The sequence below is a fragment of the Tenrec ecaudatus genome, chromosome 7 (assembly GCF_050624435.1).
Source record: "Tenrec ecaudatus isolate mTenEca1 chromosome 7, mTenEca1.hap1, whole genome shotgun sequence".
Classification (NCBI taxonomy): Eukaryota; Metazoa; Chordata; class Mammalia; order Afrosoricida; family Tenrecidae; genus Tenrec; species Tenrec ecaudatus.
This window is the reverse complement of record NC_134536.1, coordinates 52146808-52172074: the sequence shown is the minus strand read 5'-3', so window position 1 is coordinate 52172074 and position 25267 is coordinate 52146808. Positions and strand designations below refer to the sequence as shown.

The 25267-nt window shown below is 43.7% G+C and overlaps 1 protein-coding gene across 1 annotated transcript in view; it reads right to left on the bottom strand.

Annotated features, from left to right (window-relative positions):
- MAN1A1 (mannosidase alpha class 1A member 1) overlaps nt 1-20955 on the bottom strand; it is a 203686-nt gene extending 182731 nt beyond the window's left edge. The window contains exon 1 of the mRNA XM_075554619.1: nt 19657-20955. Within this exon, the coding sequence (XP_075410734.1) occupies nt 19657-20250 (594 nt within the window). The 5' untranslated portion in view covers nt 20251-20955. The remainder of the gene's footprint in view (nt 1-19656) is intronic.
- Nucleotides 20956-25267: the final 4312 nt, after the last annotated feature.

Here is a 25267-nt window from a genome sequence, read left to right as displayed (position 1 = left end):
CCTCGATTTCCTGGGTGTAAATTGCCTACAAGAGTAAATACTCCCCCCAAAACATGCTATTTTTATTTTCTTTTCTCCACTCTGGACTTAAATATCACATAAAAGAGGCAAAATTTACTCAAAGATGAGATTTTACAATCTGTTATTGATCATATTAATCAGAGATCAAACTATATAGAAAAGAAATTAAGGAGACAATTCTTAGAACACGAATGACAAGCTCATTCTACTGGCAGAAAGGATGGAGCATATATTAGAATATAACTGAGAAGCTGTACTTTTTATTAAATGTATGGTCTAACATGTTATCATCATTTGAACCTAAAGAAAAGAGAACCTAGTGATATGAACAAAAAACTCACTAATGAGTATTGTCCATAGCTATTAAAAATCAGAACAGAAATAAAGCTACTCATGATAATTAATGAGAATTTGGTGTTAAGATTAAGGTACACAGTGCAAACATAATGTTTATTATTGAGGATAGAAGCATTTAATAATTATCAGGTATTCATGGAATCAGGTATGCGCAGAGCTAGATAAACCTGAAAAAAAATCCTAGTGGAGGTTTAGTAATCAATCAAGGAATCAATTATTAGACAAATTTCTGTATTAAAGCAAGACACACAGAACTTGAGACTTGTTTCATCACAACAGAAACCGCCAGGGTGCTTTATACACAACAGACACTGTCTATTAAATGGCTCCTGATGCGACTTTAAAGACCCGGATTTAAAGACTGGGTCCTGAGTATAAAGCACAGGAGCAGTGATCTTACTGGGAGGTGGAGGAAGCACCTTCACTTCTGGGCAGTTTTGTTTATCACCTTGGAATCGGATCTTAAAAGGCTGCCTGCAAAATCCCTCTGCATTTTGGAAAACACTAGCAAGAGTAGGGCGATGCACGAGATTTTAAATCAATCAAAGGTGTTACTTCCTGAGACAGCTTTCAGGTAATTCTACTGAGAGCCAAAGGCCTACAAATATGCTAACCAATCATGGAACTAGACAGCTTTCTCTCTCAGGAATTCTAAAACACAGTAGCTAGTGCCAGGCAGGTCAGGGGAAAGGTGATCTGTCTGAGCATAAGAAGTATTGTCTGGAATCCACCTCTCCAGCCTCCGGGAACTGAGACCTGCTCAGTCCCAGCTAATAGCCACTCAGTACTTGATTATTAAGGTGATGAATCTTCTGACCTAGGAAATACACGCAGTCCCACTTTGCTACTCTACTGCTGTCTACCTGTGCCCCATTGTCAACAGCTCTCCCCTAAAGAGAAACCAAAGGAATATGATTAATAGCAGGAGGTAAACAAAACCAAACAGCAAAAAATAAAAACTAATACCTAATTACTTGTGGGATTTGGGGTCATAAAATCCTAAACCTCTATTTCCACATCAAAGTTAAAAATTAGATTCCAGAAGTGGAGATTTGTCAAGAATATATACTACTGGACTAGCTATGTATTCTTGACAAATGAGGAACCTTGACCTGGTGAAACCAGACAAGTATCTGGCGCTACAGTTTGTCAAACTTTTTTCCAGCCTTCCAAAAGTTATTGCTCACGCCTGCTTTCTATTGGCTTTACCTCCGAAGAACCCAGAGTGCAATTCTCCGTATCACAGGTGGGTGGAGAACTATAACCACAGAAACAAATACACCAAATTCCAGGCATATTCTAATGGGACCACATTAAGGAAGCATTAAGGAAAGAAAAAAACAGAGAACAGCAGATCCTCAAAGGCAACCATTTTCCAACCACAGGCTTACACTTCCAGACAGGCGTGCCCTGTTTACTGCACTCCACCTCGTTGTGATGCACAGACACAGCGCTGTTTATACATCAATTGGGGTTTGTGGCAACCTTGCACTCAGCAAGTCAATGGCTGCTTTTTTTCTAACAGCATGTGTCCACTTCATGTCACTGTTACATTTGGGTCATTCTTGCAGTATTTCCATTTTCTCCATAATGCCATTGTAGTTCATAGACGGCAGGATGGAGTAAACATGGCATCTAGATGCTCCACGGACCAGCCACCCCCCCCCCCAATACTCTGATTTACACCTGAATTTCAATTCATCATCCCCACAAAATCAAAGCAAATCTGTTATCATCACGTTGATGACACTCACAGTCACCCTCCGTGACAGGGCAGGACCACCCCCCTCACCCCTAAGGACTTCTAAGGCTGTGCTTTGGACAGGAGCAGACTGCCACATCTGTCTTCTGAAGGGAAGCTGGCAGCTTCAAGCCATTGACCTTTCACTTCACAGCCAAGTGCTTAATTGCTGCATCACCAAGCCTCCTCAGATTTATCATACCAGGCTAAAATTAAGAGAAAAATACTCTTTCTCTAAAATCTATGATCCAAATCTATATACCTTTATTAGTCTTCAGTGCATTTTAGAGACACAACATGGCATAAGAAATAAAGGAAAGTAACTTTTCTTATTTCCTCAGACTCAGAAAATCTTAAAAAAAAAACCCAAAATGGAGAAAAAACATACTTGTGGTTAGCAAAGTGTACCTCAGTTTTTATTAATTTTTGTTTTGAAATCTACCAAGAAATAACCTAAAAATTTCATTCATAGATTAAAAGCTATTTATATTTTTCAGCGGGGTCCTAAGAACTTAAGCATCATCTCTGATGTTAACAATATCCAGCCAAAATGTTCTTCAGACAGTCTTTAAGAGTACAATGTTCCAACAAAAGGAAGTAAACTTTCAGAACATTAGCCGGTACTCTGCTTCCAAATCTACTCCTCCAGGCATAAACTACAGAGTTAATAAAGAGCAGATTAAAACCAACCAAGAACAAGTTATTAATTCAGTTTTCCATTTCACTCTTCAGTTCTTGTTTTAAATGCACTAGAAATCTCTGCTGCCAATGCAGTTAAAGACACAGCAGCTCTAATAATCAACAGATCTATTACAAAGATACATCCTAAACGAAAGCACCATGTGCCTAATTATGGAGCTAAATTTATCCACGTAACTATCTCTGAATGAAATGTTATCAGCGTTTCAGCTCACCAAATATTTCTTTCCATGCCCCGAAGGTATTTCTCCAGCTTTCCTTCTTCTCCAGCCTGTGCCTTCTCTCTCCCCTCTCTCCTCTCCCTTCTCCCATCTCTCCCTCTCCACCTCTCTCTCATGGCAGGCCAGGGAGCCAGAGGTAACAGGATACTGAAGAATGAATGAGAGGCTGCAATGCTCAACACCCTCCCTCCCTATGACTTTCCTATGGTGAGTATCACTTCTGTGGACTAACAATGGAAACAAAGCAAAAGGATGTTTACCTTCTTGCTGCAGGAAACCTAGACATTGGCAAGAATAATTAAGGAACCAAAAATTTAAAAAACCCATTGTCGCAAAGTTGATTCCAACTCATGGCAACCCTGCAAAAGGGAGTAGAACTGTCCCATGGGGTTTCCACGGCTATTGAATCTTTACAGAACAGACGGCCTCATCTTTCTCCCATGGAGTACCTGGGGAGTTTGAACTATGGACCTTTCAGTCAGCAGCCCAATGCTTAACCCACTGTGCCACCAGGGCATCACCCGGAGGGAGGCAACAATGAAAAACACAGGCCTTTGGTCAATACTATAACCCTGTAGACAAGACTTCCTTTTCTTTCCTGGAAATGCCTTCTGGAATCTAATTCTTGTTACTCCAAGCCATAGTAGCTAATAGGCAAATGTAATCTATTGCATAAGGTTCTGGGCTGAGCTCCGTGCTGGGAATTTCACGCATATTTTCTGTTGTAAACCTTGTGACAGGGAAATACCAGACCCATTTCACAGGTGGGGAGAGGGCCTCGGAGGGCTATCTCCTCTGCTGCGCTGCCTCACAGCCCAACTACGTTGGGAGGAGTTGTGGTGATTACTACTTAACATCCTTTCCTTTTGTTCCTATTTAAAAGAAATCACTTACTATCAAATTCTGGGCCATGAGCATGGAGTAGAAAAAGGGGTCTACAACTTTGGGGGTTTTAAAATCTGGCTGAAAACAAGAGAAATGCCAATGAAATTAGTGACTCACAGGCCAACAGCAGAAATGGAAAAAAATGTCATTCCATTTGAGGGAAATGAAGTAAACAAGGCAAAGTCCTAAATTAGTATGCTTTGAAGACACCCCTATGCAAGCTTAGCTCAAGCACAGAGCCTCCGAGTGCACTCTGAGTCATGAGGGGCACAATCCCACAGACGGAGTGACGGAGGTGTGTGTGCACAAGGCTGTGAAGGCCAGCGGAGGCGTCTGACCCGACAAGAGCAACGCTTGTCAAAGGGCACTCAGGTAGACCAGAAGCACCCACCGCAGCTGCGGGCACGTAAACTGGGAAAACCCTTGACTCCTACCCAGGCCTATGAGGAGCCCCTGCGGGCCTGCTGGCTAAGTGTTGGGGCAAACTGACCAGCCCCTAGGCGGGCGAAGCATGAGTCGGTCTGCTCCCAGGAGGATTTACAGCCGCAAAACCCTATCTAATGTGGCTGCGCGTAAGATCAACTTGATGACAGGCTTCGGTTTGCGCCCCAGACCTAGTGAATCAGAAACTCCGCGCCCAATGTCCTTTCTCTTTTTTAAAAGGTCATCCTTTCTCAAAGAGAAAACGTCATGCCACACAAATGATGACTTTTCATCTCCGAAAGACACTCACCAAAATACCTTTGTCTCTGAAGGAAGAGAGAGAACAAAGTTGCCACGTCAAAAGAAATCCAAGTGTCATTCGCTGCAGCACTTGTAAAATCGAACGAAACACAAGGAAAATGACATAGTTCATTATGCGGCCTCTACTGCTCCTCAACCAGAACAAGGAATAGACACGAACGAGACCGCTGCCTCATTCTGAAATCACATAGCTTAAAAAAAAAAAAAAAAAAGGCTGGCTGTACGTCTAAAGCAGCCCGATTTGTTCCATGAAACGACAGAACTTTGATAATAAAGTTCTGACCTTCATAGGACTCTCATGGTTTTTTTTTCTTCATGGACCTATTTATTTATTTAGATTTGATGCTTTTGTATTACCATTTCCAATTCTGTTATATTTTCTGAATTTACAAATTGTGTTTCATTTTGTCTGTTTATCTTTCTTTAAAAAATAATTTTATTAGGGGCTCATACAACTCTTATCACAATCCATACATAGATCAACTGTGTAAAGCACATTTGTACATTCATTGCCCTCATCCTTCTCAAAACATTTGCTCTCCACTTTAGCCCCTGGCATCAGCTCTCTCATGGGTTTTTACATTTATATCATCACTGTTACATTCACTCCACAGTGTTTTGAAATTATCTTCATTGCCGGTTTACAAGTTTATCATTCCCGTAGATGAGAAAAAAATATTAAAAGGAAATTTTACAAAGCAGTCTGAAAAAAATATGCTTTCAAATCTGAAGGAAGGAATTTCCTACATTTACTTACTTTTTTTACTCACTAGATTTGGTTCTGAGGGACTTTTAACTGTTGTGAATGGTAAGCCCGGTCCGAAAGGACAAAGGCTTGCGACCCATGAGAACATGAGGGAAAAGAGCGGGGTGGGGTAGGGAGCAACACTAGGAGAAGATGTGATGGCTTAAAGGGGAGTCACACTTAGCTTGATTAACTTCTTCTTCAACAATGTTTGTTTAAAAAGCATACCATTCAGCAAATATTTACTGGGCCCTTACAGCACGACTGACTGACACTGTAACCAAACAAGCAATTTTAAGCAGTATTTAAGGAATAAAAAAATCCACATCTTTCTGGATATTAATAAATATACTTAAAATTTATATAGCTACAAACTCAAACATTATTTAAAATGTTTACTGGGCCCTGGCTCTGGTCAAGGTGCAAAGCTGGCTGCTTTCCGGAGATAAATAAAAATCTACTTCCAATTTATATAGCTACATACTCAAAACATTATTTAAATTGTTTACTGAGCCCTGGCTCTGGTCAAGGTGCAAAGCTGGCTGCTCCACAGCAATGACGGCATGCGAGCCCAGGTAGAGATCCAGGACGAGGGCCGGCCAGGGCCGTGGAAACCCCACATTTCCGCAGTCCGCACAGCGGACATCCTGCCGAGGTAGAGATCCAGGATGAGGGCCAGCCAGGGCCGTGGAAACCCCACATTTCCGCAGTCCGCATAGCGGACGTCCTTTCAGCCTACACTGCTGCTCAGTTTTATTACTGATGGAACGCGCAATAAATTATAGTTTGTAGCCAACCTAACTGCTAACGTATCTTTCAGCAGTAGCGAGTACATCGTCATTTTTTGTATTCCCTCAGGTTTCCTTTCCTTTTTGAAAGCTCCTGACTTCTTCGATACAGATTTTAAATTAAGTAGCAACCCCTAGGAGAACTAAATAATGAAGACTAACCAAAGTTGCCTGATATGAATGAATGCATATCATGAATTAAGCACGTGCCAATTATAAGGGACCCTTTTTACGACGTAAAGTTCCTTTTATGTTTCTTAATAAGCATGCCTTATAAAATTGCTGACTTGAGCTAATAACTCCTTAAATCACAGAATGGACTGCACAAGCATTTCGAATTATGAAGTGAAACTTGTAGTTGACTAGATACATTATAGCATTCAACACTGCAAGTTGACTATAAAAATAACATGTCTCAGAACAGCATTCTAAATATTCTAAAATTACTATCATCTCAAACACAATTTATAAAAATAATATAGTACATTTATGTCAAGCGTTATTCATCATGTTAACACAGTCTCACAGCCAAATTTAAATAGTTCTGGCGTTTGGCAGACTTTTATGAACTAACCAAGGTCAGAATATAAATACATTTTAAAATGTGCAATTCTTCACTATCTTAAAAAGCATGACTAAAAACTCTTAATATGAAGTAGTTGGCCAGAAGAATAGCTCTAACTTCATAAACAAAACATGCCTCTCTTCTAAAATACCAAACAAGAATGCAAAGATAGTCATTCATTCCACTTAAAACGCTTAGTCTGTAATATACAAGCGATTAAAGTTCCCCTTCAAAAATAAGAATGTAAGCTATTATGTAATCTTGTAACAATTTTCTTTTGGACACTTTTTCTTTAAGAATTCCGCTCTATGGGGGTTAAGGGCTCAGGACCATAAGTCTCGAGGGACAGCTGAATCAACTGCATAGTATCCATGTACAGTTCACAAAGACGATGCTCTACATCCTACCAGCGTAATGGCTGTGGGCCTTAAAAGCTAGTGGTCAGCTGTCTAAGACGCAGTAATTGGTCACTCCCTGTCTGAAGCAAAGAAGAGTGAAGAAAATCAAGGACTAAGGCAACAATAGATTAATAGGCCACTCAAACCTCAGCCTGACCCTCCTGAAACCAAAAGACCTACCTGGCGGCCAGCTATCACTACTGGCCCTTCTGAGAGGGATCGCAGTGGAAGGTCCTGGGTAGGGCAGGTGAAAAGTGTGGAACAAAATCAAAACCATAAAAGTGACGACTTGGTCATCTGATGGAGACCGGTGGAGTCCCCCAGGCTGTGGCCCTTAGTCACCGGTCAAGCCTGCAACAGAACTCCTTCCACCTGCTCAACTTTTAGCCAGGCAACAGACAGGCTTGTCGAGTGAACGATAACATGACAGAGGTGCACATGCCTTAAAACCATCCAGCAGAGGAGAGGGTACACACAGCCTGGGCCAGGGATAAAGCTGAGAGAGCAGGAAGGGAGAAGAAAGAGGGTGGGCAAATAGAACCAGGAAATGAAGGGAGTAAACAGGACGGGTGTAACCAATGTCACCAAAGGAAATGTGTATGAGCTGCTGAGTGGAAAACCAATTTCCTGAAAATTTTCATTAAAATCACAATTTTTCATTGTTAAATAGCAAGAAAAAGATTCCGCTTTATAAGTCTTACTATTTTCTAGCATCATTAACTGACTTTTGAAATTCTAGTTGAACTGTTTTTGAACCTCAACTTTAAGATTTTGGGGAAGCCATCATGAAGATCAGCACATTCGAATTGTGGTGCTGGAGAAGAATATTAAAAGTACTATGGACTGCTAAAATGGCAAACCAATCTGTCTTGGAAGAAGTTCTGCTAGAGTGGCCCTCAGAGGCCCGGATGCCCAGACTTCTGCATCTTCCATACTTGGGACGTACTGTCAGGAGAGAACAACCCCGGAGAAGGACATCACGCTTGGTAGGCTGGAGCGGCATCGAAAAGCGGAAGGCCCTCAATGGCATGGATGGACACAGTGGCTGCAGCAATAGGCTCAGGTACAGGATGGCACGGGCCCATCGTGTGTTTAAAATCACGATGGGTCATAACTGACATGGTAGCACCTAACAACAACAACATTTGGATTATACCTGAAATGGCAACCATCCCTTACTCTTTCCTCACATCTCAACAGAAGCCAATACATAACGCAAAACTCAATTACAATTTAACAAAAACGTCCCCGTTTAGGAAGGGCTCCCGTTTGTAAACAAATACCTAGTTCATCCTAAGTGCTCAGCCTAGGGATGAGGCACATCTTGATGTTACCAACTGAAGCTATCATTAAAAAAATAATAACATGCTCCTACCTCAAAGACATTTCCTCCTCAGGGACTCTAGTCTCTCCCAGATCCAGGCTCTCCAGGCTAGAATCCACTTCCTCAGTTCCCCAACTCTTTGGGCCTCCAAACCTTGTCCTCTTCCTAATCTCACTCCTTTAAAAACTCCACAAGTAACATTAAAATATAAGATACCATTCCAAAGGTATGAATTTCACAAAGGTTCACTGGGCCACAGTCATCATATTCTAGGTGAGAGTATAAGCTGTGTTTAGAAAACAATCCCTCCATGTGTGCTGGGCTGCTTTGACTCACAGAGGTGGAGGAAGTGCCAAGGGTGGAGACTTGGACAAAGGTATTCATGCCGGTATTTAGGAAAAACAAGAGACTGGAAATTACCTAAGTGCCACAGTCAAGAGAATGGTTAAATAGAGATACTTCTATTTGTCATATTGCATTGTCACAAGATGACATTTGAAAAGATCAATGCTGTAACTGTGGGGAAAACAACAACCCCAAACCCATCAGGTCGTCCTCACGACTGAACAAATGTGAAGGGATTTGTTTTCCTGCTCTTTTCTACTCCCTGTGCACTTGCAATTTCTCCTTCCTAAGTAGATGTTAGGAATGAAAAACAAAACAAAACAGTGGAAGATACTTGCTGCTTCTACAAATCCACTGTCTTCCTAGCTCAGGGAAATCTCAGAGCAGACTCATTTCTCCTAAGCAATCTAAGTTACAATACCTTCGGCAGCAGCCTTTAGGAAGCAATACTTCAATGAAAGGAAGGCACACTTTCAGATTGATGGGAATGAGACTTCAATCCTGAGTGCACCGCCCAGAGCCTCCCATAGGCCAGTGGAGGCCTCTATGTGCTGCTCTGGCAAAGAACAGCTTCTAGACAGAGGAAGAAAGGGCTGGCAATCTACTTTTAAAACTGTGAAAACCCCACGGCCCACTCCCACCCCCAACCTATTCTGCACCTGATTATAGCTTTGGAGCTGGAGCGGCCTGAGAGCACAGCATTTTGTTAGGCAGAGGGTCACCTGAACCACGGCCAACTTGGAGAAAACAACATCCTCCATCTTATTCTCTGGCAGCTACAGTGAAGAAACACATCCTTTTTAGTAGGTACAGCACATCTTCCTTTGAGAGAAGAACCAGCACCAGACAAGCATGCAGCACACACCAGCTTGGGGAGGCTGGACGCAACCACCCCGCCCAGAAGGCCTGGCCTTCTTTCTCTGAGATTCTTCTGTCTTGCAGGAGAATCACACCTTCCTCATGGCACCTTGACAAGACTGTTCCAAGATGAAGCCTTTGGCAAAAATGGAGACTCCAGCAATAGCTTGTGGTCTTTTTGCATGGCCTAAATTCATGTCTCAACCTTTCATCCTTCATCAATTACTGCCACACCCTTTCCCATAAATTCCTTGTAAAAACCCCAGCCTAGACAAACAAGCTTCCCCATCAGCACATTGCAATGTTTACGTGTGTCGCATGCTGTGTTATTAAGCCGCCCCTGCAGGCTGGGCTTCCCCCATCAGGCTTTCATCTCCTCATTCCCAGACCTCCTTTCATACCAAATCCATCATGCTAATTGCTCCCTCACCAGAGACTAGGGCTAGAGCAACCTTATTGATGACCCACATATAAATACGAGGGGGCTTCAAAATGTTCGAGAAAAAAACAGAACTAAAAGAGAATCCTTTTTTTCCCATGAACTTTTTGAAGACTAGAATATGAAAAATTAGAAATGCATCTGACATAATAAGATCTGAGTGTCTACATAGGAGAGGCTGTGGAGCAAGGCTGACCAGAAAGAAAGGAATGGAGTACATCAGGGATCAGATAGATCTTCCACAAGCTGGAGAGCCCAGAGGAAATGGACTGACAGGAAAACAAAAGGAAGGTGGGCACGCCAATTCTTAAGCTCAAATACCAAGGTTGTGGGTGAGCTTTTGAATGTTCTGATCTCTTTCCTGATTATCTGCAGGACTGCTGGGCTAGGACGCACCTTAAGCAGCTGCCAGGGTCTTCGTGACAGATACGAGGGCGGTAACTTTTAAATGACCATACCTTCATCTCACTTGGTTTCCTTTCAAACAGCTAAGTGATCAAGGAGAGCTCAGCAGGGAAAGGGGGTGGGGGGAGGCAGTGAAAAAGCATTAGCCTGAGCAAAGGCATTAGCCAGAAATGCTTCTTCCAGCAATGCCTCATCAAGCAAAGAAGTGCTGTCTGTTTCTAGGGGTTTTTCGTGGGGCCACTCAAGGCTGCACATCATAGGACAGGGTGGGACTGTCCCTCCGGGTTTCCCAGACTGTAACTCGAAAACAGTGGCAGTAGAATGCCTATCTTTTCCCCAATGGAGCAGCTGATGGTTTCAAACTGCTGGCCTTGTCCTTAGCAGCCCAACAAGTAACCCACTGAGAGTCACAATCGACTCAATGGTGGCATCGAGGTTTTTAATGGCTAGGGGTGGGGGGGTTATTCAAGGCTTAGGAGGTGGGGTTGGGGATGAGGGTGAGGGTGAGTCCAGCCAGTCTCCAGAGACCCTGTATTGGGACACTTGGAAGAAGCACTAGCAGCCCCTTTGGAGAACCTGATGTCTTAACACTGGGATACTGCCAGGACTCTGGAGAGTGACACACATTCAAAATGGCACAGTGCCTGCTATCTTTGAGCTAGGCACTCTTGTTTTTCCACTGAACCTATTAGGAGGTTCAGTTGCTATGAATTTTGAAGGCTGCTGCTATTTTCTAGAAGGTGATTATGTTTCTAGCAGGTCTCCCTTCGACCTGCGATTTCTACAATTGTGGTTAGCATACTCGTTCACCCACATTTAAAAAATTCAGGCCCACCCATTCTGGTTGCTCCATCAGCCCTAACTAAAACCTCGCAATTAAGATACCATAGAGGGAGTGGGCCTGCGTGCTAAAAACTAGTTCTCAGCTTGGTCCCTAGTGCAATAGGGGGAATACTAGGAGCCCTGGTGGTGTAGTAAGTAGGCTATGTACATGGTTGTTAACCACAACGTCAGCGGTTCAAATCCACCAGTTTTTTTCCATTAGAGAATTACTCTGGTAAGATTTAAAGTCTAGAAACCCCAAGGGGCAGTTCTGCTCTGTTTCTATTGGGTCTCTATGAGTCAGAATCAGCTTGATGGCAGTGTGTTTGGGTTTGACTAGGAGTTCAAAGTCACAGCTTCCTGACTTTCATTTCTCTTATTCAGAACGAGTCCTGGAGTTCTTTGGAGGTGCAAAAGGTAAACATATTGGCTTACCAAAGGGTTCTAGGTTTGGGTCTACCCAGAGGTGACTCAGAAAAAAGGCCTGGCCATCTACTTCTAAAATGCAGTCCTGGACGACACAACAGCAACACTGTGGTCACGGAGGTCACCAGGAGGTCACAGAGGTCACCAGGAGTTGGGAGTGCCTTTGGCCATCACAAAATGAATAAAGGCCCAGAGAAACCACAGGGTTTCTGAGGTTTCTGGACCAGAAGTCTTCATAGAGTTAAATTCAATGCACTTCACACTTAATTCTCAAAAAAAAACAACGTAAAAACAAACACTGAGGGCTACAAAATAAGACTTTTTGTACAGTTTATGTCAACTTTGGCTAAAAGTTGCCAGACTAAGGTCTAACTATAGAATGTATCATAATTATCTCATTTCTACCAAACCAAAAACAATAATTTCCTGCTCACTTTGTAGAAGGTGGCCCGAAGGACAGAGCAGGTTAACCTTCACTTTCCTCAAACTCCCTTTTGATTCTGAGGAATCATTTAAATGCTCAAGTAGGTAACTGAAGAAAGGAGATTTCCTAGAGAAGATGATACAGATGAAACAAGCACATTGGCGGCGAGAAAGAGACGAACTAATTCTTCAATACCTTTTGAAGTGCGGAAGCTGCAGATGCATGTGCGGTAAGCACAGCTCTGACAAGATACCCACGATTAGAACTTGGTGGCACTCTCAGAGTAGAGAATTGCTCAACACACTCATAGCTATGTGGAAAGATTGTTTGATTAACTGAAAATGCCATGCCTTCAAACACCAAAGCTTCCTTTTAACTCTTTTGATAACCTCTTGAAACTTAATTAGCTATTTCCCAGAATTATTAAACAGTTTATTAAACAAAGTAATCATAGCTCAATGGCTTTAGATATTTATAATGAGCAAAAGATGCCATTCCAAAGTTTCAGTATAGAACTTTAAAAAAGCGGTTCTCTAAATCATGTCACTAGTAGAATTAGTTTGTTAAAATTAGTTAATTTAACCACAAATGTATAATCTTGAAGAACTGATGATCAGGTAACAGACTGAGTTCTGGCTGTAGAACTGGCTCTATATTATGTTCTATAAATAATGAAGATGGGCAGTGGATTGATACACACCCTAGCGGTTTTACTGAGGAGGCATAGTACAACAAGGTGAGATATAGGAAGGCGCACAGACTGAGGATTGGGGCTCCACTGTCAATGTAATGCCACCACTACCTGGATGTCTTGGTGGCCTCAATCCTAACATACAAGAATTGAGCTATCTCTAAGGTCCTGTTCAGCTACAATACTTTAGGACAGAGAGCATGTGTTTAGTTCCAAAAATCAGAAATTAAAGTCAGAATTCTTATGGCATAGTATAGTTAACAGGAAAAAATAATTTGTGATTTGTGTAAAGCGCCTTTCAACAGAGGGCTGAGGACTGGGGGAATTAGAGATAGTTCAATAACTGAACACCAAACTAGGTACACTGATGGCTAAGTGAAAGCTTAGGCTCCCCAAAGAAGGAATTGCTTCTCGATACTATTTAATGTCAGCTTCTCCTCCAAGCATCTCCTCTACTTGGAGGAGAGATTGCTTTGTCAAGCATCGTATCTTTGTATTCCACACAAAGCTGTTCCTATTTTGGTTGTAGAAACCTTCTTTTTAGGAACTTATAGGTCCTAAAGGAGCCCTGGTAGCTGAGTGCTTAAACACTGGGGTGCTAATCGAAAGGCTGGCAATCCAAACTTACCATGCAGGCAGAGGTGGGAGAAAAATGTAACAGACGGCTTCTGTAAACTTTACAGCCAGAAAGATTACAGACTTGGAAGCTCTATAAGGCAGCTCTACGCTGACCCACAGGGTTGCTATGAGTCAGAACTGACTAGATGATAGTGGGTCTTGTTTTGTCTTGGTAGGCTATAAAGACACTGGCAGCTTCAATTGTGAGCGGTAGGTTGGTCATTTCAGATGTCTGCATTGTGAGTCCTGAGTGGAGTAAATGACTAGTGTGCTCAGCTGTGAACAGAGAGTGGAAGTTCAAGTCTAACCTCAGATGGCCAGAAGAAAGATCTGACCATCCGTGTCTAACAACCAGTCATTGGAAACCCTGCAGGCCACAGCTCTGCGAGGTTACACATGAGGCGACCCAGAGCTGGACGCACTGGCACCTCAACTTTGTGTACACTTATCCTTGTTTATCCCATACATTTGCAGGTATTCTTTCTCTCTGAACTAGAGACATATACCCACTACTGACTTTAATGAAAAATTCATACTGCCATCGGTCATGCAATCACAGAATTCAAACATGCAAATTCTCCAAAGAATTCTAACAAGTTCAGCTGTCACACAAAGACATTTTTTGAATGAAGGGGGGGGGGGGAGTGCAGAGTGGAGGCCCAAGGCCCAAGTGTCAGCCACTGGAGATCCCCTCACAGAGGGGTTTAGGAGAGGAGATGGGTCAGTCAGGGTGCGAGGTAGTACCGATGAAGAACACAGCTTTCCCCCAGATCCTGGATGCTTCCTCCCCCCAACTACCATGATCCGAATTCTACCTTGCAGGACTGGATAGGGCAGAGGTTGTACACTGGTGCATATGTGGGCTAGAGGCACAGGGAATCCAGGGTGGATGATACCTTCAGGATCAGGGGTGTGAGGGGCGATGCTGGGAGAGTGGAGGGTGAGTGGGTTGGAAAGGGGGAACTGATTACAAGGATCCACATGTGACCTCCTCCCTGGGAGATGGACGGCAGAGAAGGGGGGAAAGGGAGACTCCGGACAGGGCAAGGTATGACAAAATAACAATGTATAAATCACCAAGGGCACATGAGGGAGGGGGGAGCGGGGAGGGAGGGAAAAAAAGAGGACCTGATGCAAAGGGCTTAAGTGGAGAGCAAATGCTTTGAGAATGATTGGGGCAGGGAATGTATGGATATGCTTTATACAATTGATGTATGTATATGAATGGATTGTGATAAGAGTTGTATGAGCCCCTAATAAAATATAAAAAGAAAAAAAAAACATTTTTTCACACACGTGAAACACCTGACATAAACTTCTCAAACTGGCTTAGCTTAGTAGCGTACCTGATAAATATAGATGCATTATCACTTGAAAATATACTTTTTAATCCTTACAACTATGTTTTAAGTTCTATACACAGCTCAGCAACCTAGGCACCTGATAAGAAGATGTTATACTCTGGAGATTTATCATCACTAGCTTACATAAAATTACATCCAACATAATCAACATTTTTTATTTCATACGGTTACATTTATCAGCCAGTTCTACCCCAGCCCTTCACTTTTGGTGTCTTAGTTTATTCATCTACTTGTTAGAGAGAGCGAACCTTTATAAACACTTCAGGTTCTACTTGCTCTGTGGAATGTTTCTGATCAGGAGAATCTCCCACTTGCCACACAGTGGGCTGAGCAGTTGGACAGATAGGCAACTCGAGGGGATCTAAGCTGCTATCGAGTCAGGTTTTCAACTTGTGGCTTTTAATATTTTTTAAATTTTTATTTTCCACACCCACCCTACTCCTCCAAATACATGGAAAGTTAAGTTTCAATATGAAAGGTTTCATTGTGTTTTAATCTCTCACAGAAAATCCCTGCCACATATATTCTTTTCCAAAGAAGTTAATAGTCAATAAAAGACAAACCCAACCCATGGCCATCGAGTCGATGCCAACTCATAGTGAGCTCTATACAGGCCCATAAACCCCACTTCCATCGAGATACAGGGTTTCCGAGGCTGTAAATCGTTCACCAGAGCAAACCGCCTAACCTTTCTCCATGTTGAGTCTGAAGAGTCCGGTGCTTACTCCGGAGCACTGCTATCTGTAGTTCACACAAATGGCAGACTTCAGGAAAAAAGGAAGGCTAGTCTGCCGCATGAATAAAAATCTTTGAAATTGGTGATTGCGTAAGCAAGTCTGTAACGAAGCTATGAAACCTGTTTCACAAATGGAGAGAAGCTTACTTTGACCCCTTGGCTGACGAGTGACTGTTGACCTGTGACCCGTCAGGCTAGTTGCCAGCACACACTCTCCCTACTTATGTTGTGAGAAATTCTAGTTGGAGAGGAACCAACCTGTCTGTCTCTAGGCCCTGGTACTCAGGGACTTCCCAGAAATCTAGGAAACAAAATAAGGAGGGGAAAGAGTTCCTCCTCCAAAAAGTGTTTGGACTCTCATCCTAAAGGACAGTGCATAGGCCAAAAGACAAACACAAAGTTTCATAATCTTTAAAGAAGGGGTGGGGCGGAGAGGGGAGAGGAAGTAGTCTTCTAAAACTTCCATGGGACTCTTTTAACTAAAGTCCGTGCTTCATTCCGTGTTCTTTGAACACTGTCTTTTTTTTTTTAAACAATTAAGGACAACTTGAGTACAATTTTTAACTCCTTAAATACAGACCCACAATGAATTATAAGGGTATGAGAAACCCCAGATTTATAGATTTATTTGCAAACCTCACTTTTGGGAGGGATCTTAATTTCAATCTGAAATTTCATATAAAACATTTGCCTTTCATCAAATTAGTACCGGAAAACACTCAAGTGACACCTTCTGGTGAAGGTGCTAGGCAATGACCTGTGTGAAATTAACAGAGCACAAAACCGTTTTAAAATTTACTGCTGTATCAGTTACCTACTTGTGTTGGCAACACAAAATTAGTCCTGGATGCCTTTAAACTCCATTTACAAAAGAAGAGTGATTCAGAAATTGCAATCCAACTCTTAACATGTTAAGACTTCCAAAATTGTAACTGAAAAGTGTCAGCGCATTTAGCTATAATACCAAACCCACTGCTTTTGAGTTAGTTTCGACTCAGAGGCCCACTGCTTTTGAGTCAGTTTCTACTCAGAGGCCCTATGTTGAGTTTCTGAGACTAACTCATTACAGGAGCAAGCAAACAAACTCATTTTTCTTCTGGAGTGGTTGATGGACTTAAACAGCTGACTTTATGGGTAAAAGCCCAATGCCTAACCCCAACCACCAATACCAAAAACACCAAACTCAGTACCATCAAGTTGATTCCAACTCATAGGGACCCTCTATAACAGAGAAGCACTGCACCTGGGGGTTTCTGAGACTCTACATCTTTACAGAGAGGCTGGTGGTTTCAAAATGCTGACCTTATAGTTAGCAACCCAGCGCATGACCCACCACACCACCAGGGCTCCTTCCAACACCAGTAGAAAACCTAAATATATAAAGGGCACTAGAAAATACAGGTCCAATAAAAAACAAACCCCAGGCAAATACCTATTGGTGCATGCATGAGGTGGCTATAATGGAGACTGCAGTAGAGTCTAAGCATGGAAAATAAATGAGTCCTCTTCACCGAGGGCAGGAACTCTTTGCCTCTAAAACCGATCATTTACAGCATGGCATTAGAAAAGCATCAGTTACCTTTTGGGGACATTTACAAAGAAACAAATCTCCCTGAACTAATCTGATGGAAAATCATAATGCCTTTCTTCCCAACATCTTTGGACTAAATACTGAAGCTAATCGTGCGGGCTCTTTGGGATTCTTACAGTGACATGGGATTTTAAAGAACACTTAGTTCCACCACTTTCTGCAAGACTGGGCAGTTTCAAAGCATCTAGGTGTTAAGATGTTAGCATCACACTGGCACAGAACTCTACATGAATTTCCTTTACACGGTTAATTAAGAGCTTTTGATAGCGACTTGGCTTTAAGAGGGATGGATGTGCATTCTGTTGGCACGTCATCTGGAATCAACTGTCCTACTGCTTTAGCTCCAACTGCACTTTCAATCACTATGGGTCAGTACCAGATTTTTTAACATCTATGCGCCGTTCGTATTTAAAACGTGAAACACAGTCATAATTGTGTTTCAGACAACGCAATCGTAATCTGCAGTGGCAGTCCATATAAATGCAGAAGCATGACATTTGTGACTTATAATATTCCAAATTAAGGGACGCATGAGCAGGTAGATGTAAGTTGGATTAATTTATCTATGCATTTGGTTAGATTTTTAAAAAATATCTATTTTATTGTATGCTAGGTAAAAGTGGACATAGCAAATTAGCTTCTCACCGACCAATTTCTACACAACCTGCTCCAGGACATTGGTTACATTTTTCATAGTGTGTCAACATTCTCTTTATTTATTTTTATGGGGGGGGGTTTCCATTAATCTTGCATCCCTGCCCCTCCTTAGCTTCTCACCTTTGTTCCAGTGTGTATGTGTGGTCTCATAGAGTTAGTGAATCAAAGATTTGTGGGATATTTTTTAAAGGGATGGCAATGAGGATGAGGAAATGTGTGATGAAAGAGCCTTTTCCCTCCTCCTGGTTTCCTAAGCCCTGACAAGAGTTCATGCAAAAGGAAGACAGTTAGATAGCAGCTGTCAGGGAAAGCTGAATCCCTTTCTTCATGTGTGGGTGGGTTCTGTGGCTGAGGAGGGGATCTCAAAGAAGCAGAATGACTGATGGACTATGGAAGGAAGCTATGTGCATAAGAGACAAGAAGGCATCGTGCCTAACCTAATCTGAACGGGCTGCAGAAACACATTAATTTACGCAATTTCAGCGTAACTAAATCCATCTGTTCTTAAAAACAGTCTTTTGACAATTGATCCACCCCCATTCTGCAGCAACACTTCTCCACTTCAAAGTTCTTACTTGCTGAAAGGGAGGGATCCAGATTCTTCCTTTCCTGACAATCTGCCCAATGTCAAAATACGAACCTTAATTTTACAAATCTCTATATATTAAAAAAAAAAGGGTAACAACTCCTATTTCCATGCATGTTGTATTTGAAAAAAAACAGCTGAATGAAGATTTGGGATGAAGTGCTTTTAATATGGATCCAGTTCTTGGATCCAGGCCGGCACAGTTTCAGAGAGTAACTTGAAAGGAGGCCTGTCCACCCACAGCCTGGTGACAGGTGACCAGGAAAAAGCAGCATGGGCTACAAGGCCTGACTCCTCGACTAAATGGCTTGGGGGCCCTGGACAGAGCTCTCAGAGTTTCATTTTTAAAAGAAGAGCCCAAAATTACATTTTTGGTCCCCTTCAGTTTTAACTGGTTACTCACTAATCACATGCTACAAGTTCCAGCTGACAATTTCCTGAAAGAACAGATAAAAGACCGATCGAAGTCCGTGTGTATCTTAGATTAAGTTTGTCATTGACGTGCTACCACGAAGGCAAACCTGTTGTATCACATTATTTTTGATGGCACACAGAAGACTGTTTACTCCTCTTTTTATTTAGTTTTTTTAAGTGGAAAATAAAAGTATACCTCCCGTGTTCTGCGGTTCTCCAGTTCCACCCTCGGAGCCTCAAAATACACACACAGGATGCCATGGGGCAGAATGGGGACACAACTGAACATGCAGGTGTGAACTTATTTACTGTCTTGTGGTTAGAACCTTTTCATTACCTGGAGTGGATGCTTTGCATTTACATCCCAGCTTCATCTCAAAGCTACTTCCAAGTCACATTAGGGAGCTGTTTGTGGCCTCCACTGTCTGCTACTCTTCTCAGGGGAGATTAACCCTGCAGTAGCCTGTGAAAGAGGCGGTTTGCAGCTCCCCCTTCCCCCCGACCCCCGCCCCGATGGAGGTCGACCTGTCCTAAATAGTCTAACTGGTGCTCCACAGCAGACAAGTTAAATAAAGGCAAGGGGAGTGAACCTCAGATGGTAAAGGGCTACATCTTCTGATACTGAAAAAAAAAAGCAAAATAAACAACCGAAAGAGCCTTTGACACTGCACCTGGCGGAAGGGGGAAGCCGTCAGCTCCCCTAATGCTGCGGTCTTAAGCTTTGCAATGGTTTGCTCTTTCTCCTGGAAAAATACGAACTGTCGGGAGGTGTGTCTGGTACTGGCCACTCACCTCTTTGATCTTTGTCCTCTTTTCGCGGATGGCAAGGTCTGCGGGCTCCGGTCCCTCCGCCCCGATGGGGGGCACAAAGTTCACTTGGGGCAACCCTCCCGATGCCTTCTTGTCTCGCAGCTGGTCCTGGGCCACCTTCTCCTTCTCCAGCAGAATGTCCCTTTGGATCTCCTCGGGCAGTTTCTGCAGGGTCTCCTTGGCTTCCCTGAGAGCCCGCTCGTGGTTTTCGCGGATCCGGGCCAAGTTGTCCTCCAGGGCGGCCGCCGGGTCTCCGGGCGCGCCCTCCTCGCGGCGCCGGGCTCTCCCCTCGGCCGGCTCCTCGGCGCGCGCCCCGGGCCCGAGCTTGTGGTCAGCGGCCGGCTGCAGCGGGGGGCTGGAGTGGAACAGGACCCCGCTGAGCAGCTTGGACGAGTCGGGCAGGAAGAAGATCGCCCCGAAGCAGAGCGTGATGAAGGCACTGAACACCAGCAGCAGCACGAACTTCTCCGTCAGGCGGAAGGCGGCGGGGCCCGACCCCTTCCTGCCGCCGCAGCCGCCGCCGAGCCCCCCGCCCCCGGGGCTGCTGAAGAGCGGCAACAGGCCCCCCGCGGGCATCGCGCCCGCTGCCCAGTGGCCCCGCGGCGCGCCGCTCAGCCACCAAACTTCACCGCCGCGGCCAGGCGTCAGCGGCTGCGGGGCCGGGCCGTGCGCATCCGGGCCGGGCGGACCCCGCGGCTGGGCTGCAGGTGCCCCCAGGGGAAGCCACTCCCGGCCAGGTCCTCTCTCCGCGGCCGCTCCGGGCGCCGGCAGGCACGCGCGGCAGACCGCTGGCCGCAGCCCCTGCGGAAAAGGAAGACGGGACGGCGTAGGGATGACGATGCCCACGACAAAGTTTCCAGCGGGTTCCTGCCCTCTGACAGCCGCGGGAGCCGCCGGGACCGCGCGTCAACTCCGAGCACCAAGTCCAGCGCGAGGCACCGCCCTCGCTGCCCACTCTTTGGACTTGGGGTGAAGTTCTCGGGTCCCCAGGGGGCGGGATGCCCGGTGCACACCTGGAGCAGGGTCGCGGGCGGACACCTCCTGAAGCAGGGGGCGGCGCCCCTCAGGGCGAGAGGGTCTCCGCGCGGGTTGGGGGCTCCTCAAGTGCGCTCGCCCCCCATGCTGGGGCAGTCTCTAGCTGCCGGTCCTTTCCCGGGGGCGGCGGAGCGCGCGCCCCCGCAGGCCTGGCTGCGGCTCCGGTGGGCGTCGCGCGAGCCCGCGCGCGAGGACGAGCGAGCAGGCGGCACGTTGGGCTCCGCCGCGGCCCCGCGAGCACTACTGCCGCCGCCGGTCTCCGGGCGGTCGGAAACCAGGGTGGTGACGCGGCCGGAGAGTGGCGGCGCGGCCGGGCCAATCACGCGCCGGCCGGGGGCCCGCGGGGGCGGTGCCGAGGCGGGGAGGGGGCCGCGCGGGGCGGGCAGTTTACGGGAAGCGCAGCCCGGCGGGGCCTGGCCCGGGCGGGCGGGGAGGCAGTGGGCTCGGCGGCGCGGCAGTGGGCTCGGCGCCGCGAGGCGTCCAGCAGCTGGATCGGGCCGGGCGGGGTGCGTGGGGAGGGGTGTGTGTGTGGAGCTGACCTGCCGCGGAAGCCGGGAAGGGTGCGGAGGGCGGGGGTCCCAGAGTTTACCTCGCGCGGACCCGGGCCAGGGTGCCCAGGGACGACTGGTCCTCCTGCGCGCGGGCTGCGCCCGGCTGGTGCGGGACAGCTCTGCCTCCAGGCGGACTCCAGGCGCGGCGCCTGAACCTCCCCGAGGGGTTCCCTAGAACGGCTGGGCTTGGCGGGGGATCCCTGGGCACCTAGCCTTTCAAGAGGTGCGTCTCTTCTAATCACCTTTTTAGCGAAAGCAGGGATTCTTCAGGTGCCCTGTGGCAGGTAAACTAGAAGTGACCCCCCCCTACCCCGTCCTTTTTTTTTTGTAGAGGATCCTTGATTCCCAGAGCTGTGGACTCTGATCCGGCTAGCACAATTTATTAGAACTTGTCATTTCCTTTACCCTTACCCTTAAAAAAAAAAAAGTTGTTCTGCGGAGGACACACACACACACACACACACGTGCAAAATTCATTTACCTTATAGAAGTTGCTCCAATCTTCCATTTAAAGAAGAGGGTTTTATGCTGCCATAGATTCAAGCAAAGGGAAGAAAGAAGAAGCAGCAGCAGAAAAAAAAAAACCCTCGACACTAGAAATTAAGCCTTCGATGTGACTACCCCCAGCGAAGTGAGAGCTCGGTCCAATAGAAATTGTTATCAAGACAGCATCATTTTTATGTGCTCGTAATTCGCCCTTTGTTCCATAAATAAAGTGTTACCGGAAAGAAAGATGTCGACTGACTTCTCATTACTGAAAGCTGGTCCTCAGCAGCCTTATCCTGGCCTCTTCCTTCTCTGGAAACGTGACTTTCAGTCTTTCTGTTTGTCTCAAAGGAAACAGCTGGCACCTTTCAGGACCGTGCTCAGGATACACTTGTTTATAGTGTTACTCTATGAGACATTTGAAACTAAGCCAGAAACTCCTGTTACAGCTTTCATTTATTTACTTTTATGGTTAGGCTTCGTTGCATGTTTGTTTGTGTGAGGTGTGTGTGTGTAAACAGAGTCATACATTTAAGGGTCCTGTTGATAGATAAGCAAACTTCATTGCTTCGTTATGTTAATACCTGCTATGAATTTCTATGCCCAGAAGAGTGCAGTATATTCAAGCAGGGTAATAAAGTTTAGAAGAACTGGAAAAGAATTCCTGTATACATGCATGGATATATGAAAGATATTTCTTATTTCATCACAGATGTGCACTGATCTGTAGGGTGTGGATAAGTTCAAATGTTTAAATTGCTGTAAAATAACATTGTTTTCAATCGCATTTTTAGAATGGCGTTCTCTCTTGAGTATCTATTCATCTAGCAATTGGTATTAAGTACTCTAAAAGCATATCTATTTATGGTCATCACTGGAGAGTACCTTATTATTTTAACAGCCATATTATTTAAATGGTATTAGTTTTATAGCCACAGAAATATTTAGAAATTTAAAATCAATAATTTTAATTTAACATTTAAGTGCCTGTTAAACTGGCGGTAAAGGGAAGATTCAGAGTTTTAAACCTAATTCTGTTTCTGGCAGTCTTGAGCTTTGGTAATTAAGCTAGTGGGCATTTATTATCACCAGCTGTGATGGCAACATTCAAGATTTAACACACAGATTTAAGAATTTTTTTTGTTTTCTTGAAACTATGTTTCATTTGTCTATATTGTGTTTAAATCTTTTAAAGTGAATGATCTATTTATATTAGTTCAACCTTATGAAGCTTATTTTAAGATTTAAAATTTACTATAATTTCTTATAAGATAGAAGTTTATTTTGTTTGAAGACTGGATTTAAACTTATTAGGTAAAAATTAGCATGGATGGTTAAGTACAGGGTTTCTGCACATATTTGGGGGTCACCAGGAGTCAGAATTGGCTTAATAGCAATTAGCAAAAAGGTAAAAGGCAAAAGAGTACCAGTCTTTATGGGATAAGAAAACCATTAGAATGTTCATAGTCAAGTTAGAGTTACATTTCAAAAAATTAAAGCACAGAGAAAACTTTATAGAGGCATACAGAATAAATTAACCATGCAAAACTTGTATATTTAAGGCAAGGTACAGAATAATAAATTTTTCTGGTACAAGGTACAAGGTACATAATAATAATTTTTAAAAGTACATTTGAGGGAAACAAAAACATTCTACCCTGACATTAATATCACAACGTGCTTCACAATAAAAATAACAAAACCAAACGTCCTCTTCTGAGATAGACCAAAAATGGGGCTAACCTGGCTTGTCTGCCTTCCCCCAAAATAAAACCTTGACTTCTTGCCATCACGTTGAGTTTCCCACCAGATCTACTTGAAAGTCTTGATCTTCGTGAATACAATAATCATGATACACATATTTTCCCATTAGGAAGAGCTGAAAGCAAATGTAACAACATCAGTAGTATTGTGGATTCCCCCTTTTAATATTGAGTGTCACTTTTCTTTAGTTGGTCAGCCCGTCCTGAAGTATGGGTATGACTCTCATGTACCATTTGCAAGTTTCTTTACAAACATAATTCTTATTTCTTCTTTTTGAATGCTTCTGTTTTTGCAGCTTTCTTTGGTAATTTATAAATTTTGGAATTTCAAAATAAAATCTTTAGAACTGGGTAGTTCCCCCCGCCCCCTGGTAGTTTTTTTTAACCTGCGTTGGATAACTAAAGAAGTATAAACAGATCCCCAATTTATTTGGTTGCTTGGATTTATAAACTTAGCTTCTATATTAACATGCCTAAATGAACTATAATAATTATGCACATGATGACATAAAAGATAATTGGTAATACCGAAAGAAAAGGTGAAAAGTTATTAAAATTAAAGGGTAAAGTTACATGTCTTACCACAAAGAAGTTTTGAGAAAGCACTAATTAGAAATATATGGAAAAAAATAATTTTGAGTATTTGCCCTGTGATTTCAAACAAATAATATAATCAAAGAAATTAATTATTCTATATGTGTAAGAATCAGCCATCTAACCACTCCAACAATTTAGATTTTATCAAATTTCCTTTGGCAGATTTCTATGTATTTTCAAATTTCAAGTCAAAATAGGCTTTTGCCTTTATATTCCAGAAAATAATTCAATATGAACATTATTCTTGAAATGCCAATGCTTCAGTAGGCAGCTCTAAATTTTATATGCAGTTTCTGAAGATGGTAATTAACCAAAGTTTAATAGAGACTATCAATGATATTTGTGCTCAAATGTGCTCTAAAATCATATCCCCAAGTCTGTTTTCACTTCTCCCTAATTTACATTGAACTACCCACGGAGCAGATTATTTTCACAGAGCTCCAATCACCATGCTTCGATGAGAGCAAAGATAGGAGTAGTATGGGGGTTGGTGGTAGTGGTGGTGGTATTTGGCAGCAGCTGAATTAATGAGTCACCTCTATCCCCGGAGGCTGCTGTCGAAAGATCTGTTTCTGTTCTGAACACTCATTTTGTAAATATTAGCGGTTCCCAAGTTGAAAACCCGTGTTCTGCAAAGTATTTGTGAACTAGCTCTTTGGAAGTTTCAGAACATTTTCTTTGTAGAAACAAAGTTGTGCGTGGTACTTTGGGTTGTTAGTCTGCTGCTACAGAGATTTAAGGCCCTCGGGGAGAGTGAAGTGCTGGAGAATGCTACCGTACCTCTCCTCATCAAAGTAGCATTCCATGAGAAAGTGTTTTCTTTATATAGAAAGTTGGAGTGTAAGGGAAAAGGCAGATTTGAAAAAGAGGAAGATATATGGCAGTTTATAGAGAAATTCTAAACTCTCAAAGTCAGAATAGTTTATGGAAGTTCTCAGCTTCCCTTCTCCAAGTAAAGCCTTTTTTTTTAAAAATTTTAAATAAGAGTGTTTCACTACTGCACCCATTGTAGGATGTTTTGGTTTTATTTTGTGATGTCTCCATTAACCAAGCATTGAAAAAGACAAATGCCAGGAGTGGTTTTCCTGAGATCTGTGGGCCAGGTCCCACTGGAGAGAGGACTCTATATTATAATCAGCATGGATAGGCTCTGCTGCATGA